Below are 14,275 nucleotides of genomic sequence, written 5' to 3' on the forward strand. Positions count from 1 at the left end.
GTTATGGCAGGCCCAGCAAATGAATACAACGACCAAGAAGGTTCATTCCCCAAATTCAAAGATGGGTCAAGATCAGGAAATCTGTCAACCATACTCTATCACACATCAACAAATTATAGACAAAGCCACATGATGTCATAAATGCTGAAAAGCTATTTGATAAAAGCTGGCAGCAAATCTTAAAAACTCTAAGTAAACTAGGAATAAAAAGATATAAGACCATAGCCCAAGAACAATAATTATTCTAAACAGTGAAACTCTAAAACAATTTCATCTAGAATCAGAAATTAGACAGTTTTCTCAGCAATCACTCTTATTATTTAATATTCCCTTGAGGGTTTTAGCAAATGCAGTATGACAAAAATAACTGATATGAACAGTAGAAAAAAAGAGCTAAATCTATCTATTTTTGTTGAAATGATAGTATATCTCAAATATCCCTAAGAACCTCTAGTAAATGCCTACTAGAATTTAAAGACAATTTGGTTTTTTTACTATATTGGAAATAAGTTCTTAGAAAGGGAAAAAGGAAAATACTTCACTTACAACTGTGACAAGAATTATAAAATACCTGAGCATAATTTTAAAAGAAAGGCACAGAACCTAAAGAAAGAAAATTGTAAGGTCTTATTGAAGAGCATAAACTGAGATATGAAGAAATGGAAAATGATGTCATATCCTTGGATGAGAAAATTTACTATCATGAAAGTGCCAGTTCTTTCAAAGTAATATGTAAACTTATTTTGATTCCAAATAAAACCCAACAGGAAATTATCTGGAGAAACGGGATAAATTGACCTTAACCTTCATATAAAAATTTAAATTGGGTTCTTGTTTTATATCATATGTAAAATGGTAATTCAAATGGATTAAAAGCTTAGATGGAAAAAGACACAAATCTTTGAAGACATTCTAACAACGTATACTGTCTAGAAGTTGGAAAAACCTTGTTATTCCAGGAAGAAAATTCAGAAGCTGTAAACAAAAAGATACACGTTTTTGACAAATGAAGGTTTAAAACTTTGTGTATGGTAGGGGTGCCTGGGTGGCTCAGTCACTTATGCGTCTGACTTCGGCTCAGGTCACGATCTCATGGCTTGTGGGTTCGAGCCCCGCGTCGGGCTCTGTGCTGACAGCTCAGAGCCTGGAACCTACTTTGGATTCTGAGTCTCCTTCTCACTCTTTCTCAAAAATAAACAAACATTAAAACTTTGTGTATGGCAAAAAGATATCATAAATAAAATCACAAACAATAAATTAAGGAAATTGCTGTTATAAATTGACAAGAAAAAGACATCCCAACAGAAAAATGAGCAAAGAATATAATTCATAGTACATTGCCAATAACATACAAAAATATACTCACAGTATCCAGGGAAATAGAAATTCAAGTACTACTGAGAAATCACTTTACACCCATCAGACTGCCAAAAATTTTAAAAAGCAGTAACACCTATTGCCGGTAAGGAGGAACATAAAGGTATGCACAGACAGAGATAGTAGAAATATGATTTGACAACAAATGTTTTAAAATTAAAACATACATATCCTTTTTTTAAAGTTTTTAAAATTTATTTTGAGGGAGAGAGAGAAAGAGAGAGGGTGTTTGCGGGGACGGTGGGGCAGAGAGAGAGGAAGAGAGAATTCCAAACAGGTTCCGCTGTGCTTTCAGTGTGCAGCCAGACACGGGGCTCCATCCCACAAGCCATGAGATCATGACCTGAGCCGAAATCAAGAGTCGGACGCTTAACCAACTGAGCCACCCAGACACCCCTAAAGCATACATATTCTTTCAATCAGCAATTCTTTTCTTAGGAAGCTGTTCAAAAATGTATGTATGAATATTTTTTTTACAGTATTGTTTATTTGTGCACAAATCTAGAAACAGAGTTGAATTAATGACGAATGAATTGATCCCGAGAAATAGTTGAATAAATTTTGATACATTCACATCATGGGATATTATGAAGCCATTATACAAAATGAAATAGACCTAAACTAGTTGATTTATAATGATTCGCAAAAGATATTGCCGAGCGGACAAAAACAAGATGGAGAAAAGTAAGCATAATGTAATCCAATTTATAATAAAAGTTAATATATGACTATATACATGTATGTATAGATATTAGTTATATGACTATACACATGTATGTATACATATTCACACGCACGCATACACATATGTATGAATTAATATACATGAAAAGTATAAAACAATACATACTGAACAGTTAACACGTGTTATCTGGTGGAGGAGGTTATGAGGTGGGTAGGGAAACAGAGCAAAGGAAAAGGGGAGAAGCAAGAACAAAAGACAGCACTAAAATCACTAGTATGTAAGTTATGATTCAATTTACTAAAAATTATATATATTTTACATGAGTATATATTGATTTTCCTAAGAAATTACAAAAAAAAAGATGTTTTTCTACTGTCTTATACAGATGTTGGTGATACAGAGTCAAAAAGCAATTTAGAATAATGTGTATATTATACACTTATTTCTGTAAAGGAACACTTAACTCCTCCCTTCTATATGTGTGTGTGAGCGAGAAAAAGTGATAGAATGCTACATACTAGTTTGTTAGCACTGGATATCTCTGGATTCCAAATTGGGATTGGGGAAAGCAGTGGAATAATTAGCTTCTTCTTTACAGATCTTTATGTGTTTTATTTCTTGAAAAAGCCAAAAACAAATAAGTGAACAAAACCAAATGCCCATACAAACCAGGGTGAAGCAGGCTCAGTGTGGGCTGTCATGAGGCAGAATTCATACCTGAAAACATTTAGTTTAAAAAAAAAACCGACAAAACCACCACAAAGACCATTTTGTGAGAGGGGGAAAAAAAAAGATTTTCATGAGGGCAGGACTCAGTTCAAATTTTTGTGTGTTGAGCGTTTATAGGAACAAACGCCAGATGTCACACAGATGTTATGTAACAGACTGGGAAACCATGTACACTTCACTTTGTATCCATCTATCCTTTGATTACACAATCTGTAAGCAGGGCCAAAGAAGGCAGAATGCTTGCGGAATGCCTCTAACTCTTTGATGTTAGGATACTTACTATTATGAGAACAAGTACCTACTATCACAGAAATCTAGAATCATGGAGAACCCCTAGTCTAACTTCCTTGTGTCACAGCTGAGGAGACTGAAGCCAGGTGAAGCAATCACCATAGTCATCTTTTATCCTCTCGATTCCCCCAGTGGTGGAAAAATTATTTTATTTCAAAATTTTCTCTCAGAGCAAATAAATGTTAAACAAGTAACAATAGTATTTCATTAGTTCAATAAATAAAAGTTCTTATATTTACATATAAAAACCAACCTTCAACTGCTATATTAAGCAATGTAGAGCCGTTGGTTAAAATCACAAGGTCAATCCTCAATCATTCATTTCTTCATCCTTCCTTTCATTCAACCAACATTCACTGAACCCTACTATACCCCTGACATTGTGAGGTGCTGGTGGTACACACTTCAGTAAAATGTGGCCCCTGTTCACCACCCAGTGGGGAAGTGTCAGGCTACAAAACAAGCGACCCCAAAATATAAACCCAGTGTGGATGGCACAACTCATTCTCACTGGAGTTTTAGGGGCGGCTTCATCAAGGGTACGGTTGACACATGAGTCAGGCCACGAGGATTTCAGAGGCAACAGTGAGAGCAAAAAAAAGCAAGGAAGTGGCATGTTTGAGGAAATGATCAGCCTGTAGCCCAATCCAAGAAAAGAACAGAGGAGAAAACTAGAAATTCAAATGTTCTAGCCTGAGGATAAAAGTAAGTTTAGTCCAAGTACAAGATAATTTGCTGCCCCCACTGCTGCCTGCCTGACACATGGGACGTGCTTAGCAAATAATGTCTGGGCAAGTCCTGACCAAGTACGTAATATCTCGGTTCAAGTTACTGAATAGTTTCAGCATTATTAATTACCATGTACTGTCCGGGGTCCAAATCTCCCATCATCCCTTTCAGGTGTGTGTTTTCAGTTCTGACAGCTTTGTATCTCATGTCTGAGACCTGGAAGGGGATCAGTAGGAAAAAGTGAGTGTAAAATTCATAATAAAAGCTCACAATTGTATTAAAATTAATTTTATTCACATAAACATTTTCTAAGGGCAGTGAAGAGAAACGCTTCTTAGGCACTATCATTCCAAATCAGGTATTTGCATTCAGGTCTCTCTTTGGCAGCCCCACTTTACCCTCCTTTCCTGACCAGTGCTAAATTAAAAACAGATACCGACAATAATGATGTTCTTTCCCATACCAAAATTCCGTATCACTTCTATTTTCTATTGTATGCTAATTATTACCAGAAAAACCACTATTTAAAACATGCTCGAATAACACTGCCCATTGAATTCTTCACTACCTCATTTTTAACAATATGCAAATATGACTTTGATGTTTAATTTTGTTCTAATATTTCTGCCAAACGGCTCTCTTTTTGTGTGGCCGCTTCATTTTGTCTAATTTATTTATTTTTCCCTGATTTTTTCTACTTAGCAGTACTCAGAAATAGTATCTGCTCTTTTATTTACATAGGCCTCATTTCTATATAAAACACTTCCCTTGAAAAGATTTACTTTTGTAGATTACAAACTATAGTTTCCTTAACAAAAACCTAAAAATATCAAAAAACATAAAGGTGAAAATAAAAATCATCCATAACCAAAAGACAGTCTCTTCAGCAAATGGTGCCGGGAAAATTGGACGGCAACATGCAAGAAAATGAACCTGGACCACTTTCTTACACCAAACACAAAAATAAACTCAAAATGGATGAAAGACCTAAAACGTAAGAAAGGAAGCCATCAAAATCCTAAAGGAGAAAACAGGCAACAACCTCTTTGACCTTGGCCTCAGCAACTTCTTACTTGACATGTCTCTGGAGGCAAGGGAAACAAAAGCAAAAATGAACTATTGGGACCTCATCAAAATAAAAAGCTTCTGTACGACAAAGGAAACAATCAGCAAAACTAAAAGGCAACAGATGGAATGGGAGAAGATATTTGCAATGACACATCAGATAAAGGGTTAGTATCCAAAATCTATAAAGAACTTATCAAACTCAACATCCAAAAAACAAATATTCCCGTGAAGAAATGGGCAAAAGACAGGAATAGAAACTTTTCCAAAGAAGATATCCAGATGGCTACAGACACATGAAAAGATGCTCAACATCATTCATCATCAGGGAAATACAAATCAAAACCACAATGAGATACCACCTCACACCCGTCAAAATGGTTAAAATTAACAACTTAGGCGACAGATGTTGGTGAGGATGTGGAGAAAGAGGAAGCCGTTTGCACTGCTGGTGGGAATGCAAACTGGTGTAGCCACTCTGGAAAACAGTGTGTGGTTCCTCAAAAACTTAAAAATAGAACTACCCTACGACCCAGCGATTGCACTACTAGGTATTTATCTAAAGGATACAGGAGTGCTGATTTGAGAGGGCACATGTAACCCAATGTTTACAGCAGCACTATCGCCAATAGCCAAATTACGGAAAGAGCCTAAATGTCCATTGACTGACGAATGGACAAAAACATATACAATGGAATATTATTTGACCACCAAAAAGAATGAAATCTTGCCACTTGCAACAATGTGGATGGAACTAGAGTGTGTTATGCTAAGCAAAATAAGTCAGTCAGAGTCATATGATTTCACTCATATGTGGAATTTAAGAAACAAAACAGATGGACATAGGGGAAGGGAAGCAAAAACAAGATAAAAACAGGGAGATGAACCATGAAGAGACTCTTAAATACAGAGAACAAACTAAGGGTTGCTGGTGGGGTGTTGGGGCGGTGGGCTAAATGGGCGATGGGCATTAAGGAGGGCACTTGCTGGGATGAGCACTGGGTGTTATATGTAAGTGATGAATCACTAAATTCTATTCCTGAAATCATTATTACACTACATGTTAACTAAGTTGGATTAAATTTTAAAAATTTCATCTCAAAAAAAAAATCATCCATAATCCAGTTACCCAGGTCACTGCTCACACCTGTAAAATATCTTTTCCTATCAGGTACAACCACTGCCACTATCCCATCTATGCTGTTTTCCTGTGTATTGTACAAGTTGATCAGTTGAAGGTTTATAATTGGACAAAGGCCAAATCTCTTCTTGTTTTTATAATACACAGGATTTAAATAACCATCTTATTTATGAAGTGACCCTTAAATGCCCAGAAAGTTATTGAATGGTGCACGCAAAGCCTCCTGATTTGGGATTTAAAAAAGCAGGTAAACCTTACACTTTTTAATCACCAATTTGATGATGAGTAAAGTGTTGAAGGAATTTCAAAAAAAATGGAAGGAAGGAAGGAAGGAAGGAAGGAAACGGAAGGAGGGAAGACGTTGAAGTTCTTGCAGTATTTTGACAGTAGAACATTATAATTGCAGTTTTTTACCATGAACCATGCTGTGCGTTGAGTCAATGTTCAGTAAACATGGACTAATTTTCATGTTTCAACATCTATTTTTAAAAAAAACCCCAAATAAATATATAAAATGGGGGGGGGTGCTTGGGTGGCTCAGTTGGTTTAGCGTCCAACTCTTGATTTCGGCTCAGGTCACGACCTTGTGGATTGTGAGACTGAGCCCCGCATTGGCCTCTGCACTGACAGCACAGAGCCTGCTTGGGATTCTGTCTCCTTCTCTCTCTGTCCCTCCCCCGCTCATGCACGCTCTCAAAATAAATAAATAAACTTAAAAAATATATATCTCATATACACGTATATGTACATGGGGGTGGGAAGTATCCATGAAAGGCTGGAATAGAGGCCTTTTTTTAAGACAAAAATTCTAATGGGATATAGAAAACAAATTCAAGAAAACATCTTTGACTAGAGCATCCTGTGGGAGGCGATCAAAATACAGGTCACGAGAAAATGTTAGGACGGAATTTAATGCAATTATCTTGTGCTGTCACTTTTTCCCCGGTTCTTTTTTGATGACACTTTGCATTATTTCGCAAATGATGCTAGCCTCAGAAACAATAGCAAGAAATGCAACGGCTTATGAATCAATGATGAAGACTTACTATCAGAGCCGAGCAAGACAGTGACCTGGACAAGTGCTGTCCTGCCCGCTTGCATACCTGCTGTTTTGATAACATTTTTTCTTTTATTTCTAACTCCATTTTTAACTGTCTTTCCAGAAAGGCAGCTTTCTTCATGATAGTTGCTATAGTGATCTCCTTCTGATGAAGTTCCTCTGTTAGGTCCGAGATTTCATTCCTCATTCTTTCCTGCTCAGAACCATGGCACTCTTCCTCCTGATACAGTTGGCTTCTTATCTGCGGCAGATACATTCCAGCAAATATCAACAGATCTTTTTCTCTAGAAAGTGGCTTGAAGCTTTTGTTAGCCATGCTCAGCCTTCCCGTCCTCCCTTAAACCTTTGGCAGGCCCCACTTTACCCTCCTTTTCCAATCAAGGCTGAACGAAAAACAGATACTCACAATAAATGACCGATTTACTTGTCTCCTTTCAAATTCAAAATTCCATTTCTCACTTCTATTTTCTATTATATGCACATCACCACTTACCACTGATACTACTTTGACAACCACTTTGACAGGAAGGTGGAGAAAACATCAAGCACTGAACCTCCCGGCTTCATTGAGATATAATTAGTATTCAAAAACTGCATGTACTTATATACGATTTGGTGAATTTGGACATACATGCATGCTACTATCACCACAACAGATGTAATAATCATGCCCATTACCTGCAAAAGATTCCTTGTGTTCCTTTAAAAAATTTTTTTTCATGGTAAGAACGCTTAACATGAGATCTACTCCTTTAAAATTGTAAGTGCATAATATCTTACTGTCAGCTATAGGCCCTGCTCTATAACTTCACTCTATACCCATCACACAACCACTGCAGAATGTGTGACGGAAGAGGTCTGGACTCACTCCCCAGAGGTGGATGGACCAGGCATGTTTTTTAGGGAGAAAAAAACTGGCTTAGAACGGTTAGGTGCCTTGTTCAAGGTCATAAAGCTATTAACTGGCAGAGCCAGGACTAGAACCTAAGACTCTTGGTTTTAAATTCAGGGCTTTTTTTTTTTTTTTTTTTTACTACATTGTGGGTACTGTTTGTGACTGAATGCTATGTTTTTCAGAATCACGTTATAATAAATTTGAAACTTCATGTATCCATGAAAATGCATCACCTCCTGCCCTTAAGCCTGTGGGAGTCTCCTATTCTTAACCATAGTTAGGCCTTCCCTGTCAGCAACCTCTGGTTCACCTTGGGCTCCTCCCCACCCTGTCCCACCAAATACAGTCAGGCAGCAAATTCTGTCCCTTGCACTTCTAAATCTCTCCTCTGCTCTGCATTTCTACTATCACTGTCTTAGTCCAGCCTCTTACCACCTTTCTAGAAATCATTAACTGTGTCTAATTCTTGAGATCTGGAGATAAAGTACCCAATCACCAGTCTCAAGAAGATCGTGGTCCGTTGGGGGAGACAAAAATAAACAATCAACGTCAGGGGTATGTAGTGGAGGGATGCTCAACCCAACCTGGGGATGTCAGGATGGGCTTCTCAGAGGATAGGATGTCAGACAAATACTGAAGGATGAATAGAAGCCAGACGGAAGGCAGGGGTGGAGAAGGGCTCCCAGGCAAAGAGTGAAGAGTAGGGGTGAGAGAGAATGCAGACACAGCGAAGGAAGAGGAGTCTGGAATGGCCGGGACTTGGCGTGTTGTGAGACATGAGGCTGGAGAGGTTGGTGGAGTCCATCCACAAAGAGATTTATATGAATTTCTCCAGGGCACTTACTTCTAAAATTGATTTTATTTTCATTTCATCTTTAGACATTTCAGGATATATCTGTAAAAGAATAAGGGCACTCTCTTTCTCTTTTTAAAAAATAGCCAGAATACCAATGTAATATCTTAAAAATATTAACAACTCCTCCATATCATCAAATATCCAGGCAGTATTCAAATTTACAAATGTGTCAGAAGCTCAATGTATGTTTTTCTGTTTGTTCATTTGAATTGTGATCTAAATATGTGGACTGGATCATATCCTTCTTTTTGTGTGTGTTCTAAGTAGTCTGTATACATCATCTAAGCCATGCAAGAGTTCTCTGTTTTGCAGAATGAAGGAGTTAAGTATGTAACTTTTCACAGTCACATTCCTGGTGACAGGCAGTCTGATTCCAGGACCTTACTACCCATTGTGCCATGTAACCCATGGGCACAGGGCCCTAGAAGGTGGTTCACACATTGGAAAAAGCTAGCATGGGATGACCTAACATGGAAAGGACATGTGTCCAGAAGGCAAACTTGGCTTGTCCTTAGCTTTATACCACCAACCCCCCTGTGATTTCGTTCTCAATACTAACATTTTTAGAATTTCAGAGTTTGACATGACCTTAGGAATCACATGGTCCAATCCCATCATTGAATAGATGAGGGGGAAAAACAAAAAGGACTCACCAGGAAGGGAACTAACTGGGCTTGAGTCACCCAACTCCGAAGAGCAAAAGAAGGGACCAGGAGACAGAGGGTACAAATGTCCTCACCCTGAGGACAATGTTACAGGTCTCATTTTGTCTCCAATCTTCTCTCTCTGTTTTTTTTTTTTTTTCCTTACAATTTATTTGATGAAGCAACAGGGCTGTTCTGGGGTTTGTCCCCGTTTGGATTTTGCTGATTACATCCCTGTTGTGTAGTTAACATGTTCTCTCAAAATGGAACTTTTAAAATGTGCAAACATGAATATCCCATTATGAGAAAGGAATAAACTATTTTTATTATTTTCACAGCGTTTAGATACTAAAACAACATGCTATACTGCAAAGCTTCCTGCTAAATGAGATTAATTTACCGAGCTCTAAATGACTTTTGGCTTTATTAAAAATGTCAATTTTATCACAAAACAAAAATAGTTCTACACTGAAAAACAGAGAAAGAAATAAAACACTTGCAGGATTCATAATACATGGCTCTTGTTGCTTTTATTACAAGAGAATGAAAATGCTCTCCACAAATACTTCCTGGGAGCTACAGCTATTTATACCCAATTCATTTGTTACCTTTTCTGCACAGCAGTGCATTATCTAGAGGTCTCCAAGAGCCCATGAAGAGAATTTGTGCCTAGCATTCTCTCCTTCCATGTCAAAACTGTGCAATGTCAGTAGATTTCTTATTACTCAAGGTTTTATTGAGTGTGGGAGGTTCAGAATGGTGTAACTATACTTTAGGTGGCTTTAATCAACCTTTGTATCATAATGCATTCACTGGGGACACGAGTAAAGAACAGTTTTTCAAAGTTAGACTTTTAAATAGCAGTGAAATCAGTTTCATGGGAGTATGTGAAAAATATAAGGAAAATGACCGTTAATTCCTAACACCTTTTCTACACTTAATAGCTACCTGACGGTCAACTCTTTGGGAGACAGGATTTGCCTTTCACATCATTGTAGTTCCTACAGAAATGAGCAGAATAGCGAGAGTCCTGCTAGATGCTCAATTAATGATTGTTGACTTTATACAAACAGCCACTGAATTTATGAACCTACACAATTATGGGAGACCTTCACCTTCATTCATTCTCCAAATACTTATTTTCACTTTTGTGTGCTGGGATAGATGATAATTCAAAGCCACGCTCAGGTTTTTCCAACTGTTTAGATCATATAATATTGAATATTTAGGTGTGATCCTCAAACCTAAAGACCAGAGACGTGGGTAGCAGCCATGATAAGCTTCATGGAAAGGAAGCCACCATTGGATTTTGCTAGGGAGAGAAGAGAATATGCTTTCTGTAGGCAGCTGGGAACCACAAGGTGTTCAAGGACAGCGCCCCGGCCTCATTCACCCTTGTATTCCCAGCTCCCGGCAGTCTACTTGGCACATGTTAGGTGCTCGGTGACAAAGGGCGGGTGTAACCAATACCAAGAGCAGCCTTCGCTTACTAGACGCTCCCTCTGAGCTAGGCGAGCCCTGTTCTAAGCACTTTACTTGCGAGTTTTAAACGGATTTTAACTTAAGGGAAGAGCGTGGACTCTGGAGTCAGACTGCCTGAGTTCCAATCTGACCTCTGCTGCCTAACAGCCGTGTAACATCGGGGGAAATCACCTAACTTCTCTGTGCCTTAGGGTCCTCAAATGAGAAAGGAAGATAATATTAGCACCTACCTTATAAAATGGTTGCGAGGAATACATGAATTGAGATTTGTTACGCCCTCAGAACAGCTCCCGGCACAGGTCAGTGCCAAGTAGAGGCTCTTATTAGCTCAGTTAATCCTTATCTCGATTTTATGAGGGAGGTGCTAATTATCCCATCCCCAAGCTAGAAATGCGGACCCTGAGCAGCTTGCACAGGCAACTCCCCCAAGTTCATGCACCTAATATATACGGTTGCATGCCTGAGTCTGTGCTCTCATTCTTCTCGCCATAAGCCACCTGTCACGGGGCCACAAGGCCCTTCACGTTTTAGGCACGACGGTGACTGAAGGTTTGCGTTTTTCACAGTGTCGCACAGAAGAATGTCAGAATTAGCAGGCTGGTAGGTTATTATCTTTGGGGGAACTATAGAAGGAAAAAAGAAGGGAATGAGAAGGAAGTGTTTCCCCCCTCTGTATTCAGAGGCTTCAGAAGCCCCTTATTTTCCATACCTTGTTCAACTCTTTTTCGTGATTTGGCTGATCTAGGATCACTGGAAACAACTCTTTCCTTTTCCTTTCTGGTTCTTTAGTCGAAGGTGAATAAGATGATTCATGTCTACAGATTAAAGTGAATAAAAATTAAACTTCGCTGAGTAAACTGTGGTGATTATATTGTTAATTTAGACGATTGTAGGTTGCAGAAAGAGATTATTAGTTTATTGGAAAATTTTCAAGCTACAGAAATTGCAAATGCTAATACATTCAGATCCCATAAGTAATTCACATATTTAACTGAGTGCAAATGGTTTTAGTGACAAAAAATAAAAGGTAGCAATTAATATGGAATTTCAATTATATTTTGAAAATGGGCAGAATACTGGCTTTGCATATGTAGATAAGATTTTTATATAAGAGTGTTTTCTGTAGTAAAATGGCTTTGGAACCCCTTAAGAAAAGGAAACACATCTAACTTGCTTCTACATTGTGGAAAGGAACTATGTCGGGGGGAGTCCGAAGGGAGCAGGGACTCCATAAAAGCGATCCAATGTGACTAAATCTGACAGCCTGCCCAGAGAAAGTTCAAATACATCTCTTCTTTGGCTGCTTCATTTATAAAATGGAATTGCTAGCACATGTGGCTACCAGAGGGGAGAAGCAGAAACTGGTACAGAAAATACAATTTCCACAGGAAGTCTGGAGAAGTAGAAACAGGTTCCCTTCTACATCTCGGAAGCTGGTAAGTGAAAAATCACTAAAAATCACTTGCACTAGCCAGGCACGGAAAGTGGCATGCTTTCAATGGCTTGCCTAATCTGGGAAAGTCTGGTGTTCTGAGGAACGTACCCACGTGTGAGTGAGTACAATTTCAGATTTCCAAAGAACTTCTTAAAAGGTTTCATCAATCAAAAACTTAAGCCACACAAACAAAACAAAATCTGAGGAATGACAGAGAAATAATGAATGTAAATATTGAAAATAAAGGGATCTTTAAAAGGTATAAATTAATAGTGATACCCCTGAGGTACTTGTATCTAGGCTGGATTGCTTTTCTTCTGATAATCAAATACATATGTTAACTGTAGAAAACAGAGTATATCAGAGTATATACTGCTATTATGTTATCATTAGGGCAAAAGCATTGTTGGCGTTTTTGTGTATACTGACGGTCTTTTTTTCTAGGCATGTGTGTATAAATATATACATATCTATAAATATACCTATAAATATATACATCTGCATATCTGCATAGGCATATAGATACTATTTCCGTACAATTAGAATGTACTGCACACATTTTTCAGTCCCTTCTGTTTCCTACTCAGTCATCTATTGTGAGCATTCTATCCAATATTCTCTTTAAACATTATTTCAGAATCAGTCTTAAATTCTCATTTGCTATTATTTGAAAGGGGTGAAAAATGAAATTTCCTATTTTTCAATTCTTCCTAAGCAATTTCAGGGAGTGGAATGATGATCTGAATGGGGAGGGCGGGGGGAAACACCTCATTATGGTTGTGTAAATTTCACTGAGTGATCAGAACAAACATCAAAATTCAACGTGGACAAGTTCAAAGAAGAAAACAGTAATCATGCTAATATAAAATGCTAATATAAATAGATAAAGGAATTATCAGTTGTCGTGTAGAAAAGGAACGTTGGAATTATTTTTAATAACTCTCAGAACATATCAGCCCAAGGTGCTTCTGTAGCTCAAAAAAAGAAAAAGCTAACAAAATCTTGGCATTATTGAGAAAGGACCTGAAAACGAATAAAAGCATTCCTATGCTACTTCTATAAAACTATTGTGCATCTGCACTCAGAAGTCTGGGCTGCTTCACCTTAATACAACTGTAAAGAAGAAACAGAGTCCAAATAAAAGAAACCAAAACAATAAAGAGGCTGGAATCACATTCATATGAGAACAAACCAAAGGATTAGAAATTTTCAATGGGAAAGAGGAAGGCTAAGAAGACAGCCCAAAGTCTAAGATACAAGGGAAGCTGTGAAAAGTTAAATATCTATCTTTTCATCAAATCTCAGAATACTAGAACTGAGGAATACCCTCCAAATGAGAAAGATGAAAGATTAAAATAAATACCAACTTAAATAGAGAATGGCATTAGGCATGACAAAAGATTTGTATTGGCGAAATATGCAAATAAGTGCAAGATCTTAGATTAAATCCTATATTGAAGGAAAGTTGGCAATGTCTGGAATTCAGCATTGGCCTTGTGAGACAGCCCCACAGAAAGGACCTACCGTGCTCTTACATAAAACCAGAGCTAGGCAGGGGGTGCAAGGTTTGCTTTTCTAGGACACCTCTTATGTTTTTAGGCATATGCATTCTTTAGGCAAAGACATTTCTCACCAACTCACCACACTGGAACAGTGCCTTGCATATTATATTTTTCCAACAGATTTCCTAATGACCAGTGATAATAATATATAACTTGCATGTGGAACATGCTATAATGTTGACTGGTGAATAGGCATCCTACCATCTTTGGTGAGACACACAATAGGTCATTTTTAGGAACCTTAATTTGCCATTTGCCATTTGCCATAGCATAGGGCTCAAAAAAATTTGAGCAGGTCCCACAACTTTAACGAAATAATTACTG

The 14,275-nt window shown here is 37.9% G+C and overlaps 1 protein-coding gene across 3 annotated transcripts in view; it reads right to left on the reverse strand.

The window, feature by feature from the left end:
* Window positions 1-14,275, reverse strand: part of DEUP1 (deuterosome assembly protein 1) — an 82,280-nt gene that overhangs the window by 26,914 nt on the left and 41,091 nt on the right. For all 3 annotated transcript variants that reach the window (XM_047823855.1, XM_047823853.1, XM_047823854.1), the window contains 3 exons: window positions 11,664-11,769; window positions 7,121-7,318; window positions 3,941-4,027 (listed from right to left, as the gene is read on the reverse strand). In XM_047823855.1, coding sequence (XP_047679811.1) covers window positions 3,941-4,027; window positions 7,121-7,318; window positions 11,664-11,769 — 391 coding nt within the window. The remainder of the gene's footprint in view (window positions 1-3,940; window positions 4,028-7,120; window positions 7,319-11,663; window positions 11,770-14,275) is intronic.

The sequence above is a fragment of the Prionailurus viverrinus genome, chromosome D1 (genome assembly GCF_022837055.1).
Source record: "Prionailurus viverrinus isolate Anna chromosome D1, UM_Priviv_1.0, whole genome shotgun sequence".
Classification (NCBI taxonomy): domain Eukaryota; kingdom Metazoa; phylum Chordata; class Mammalia; order Carnivora; family Felidae; genus Prionailurus; species Prionailurus viverrinus.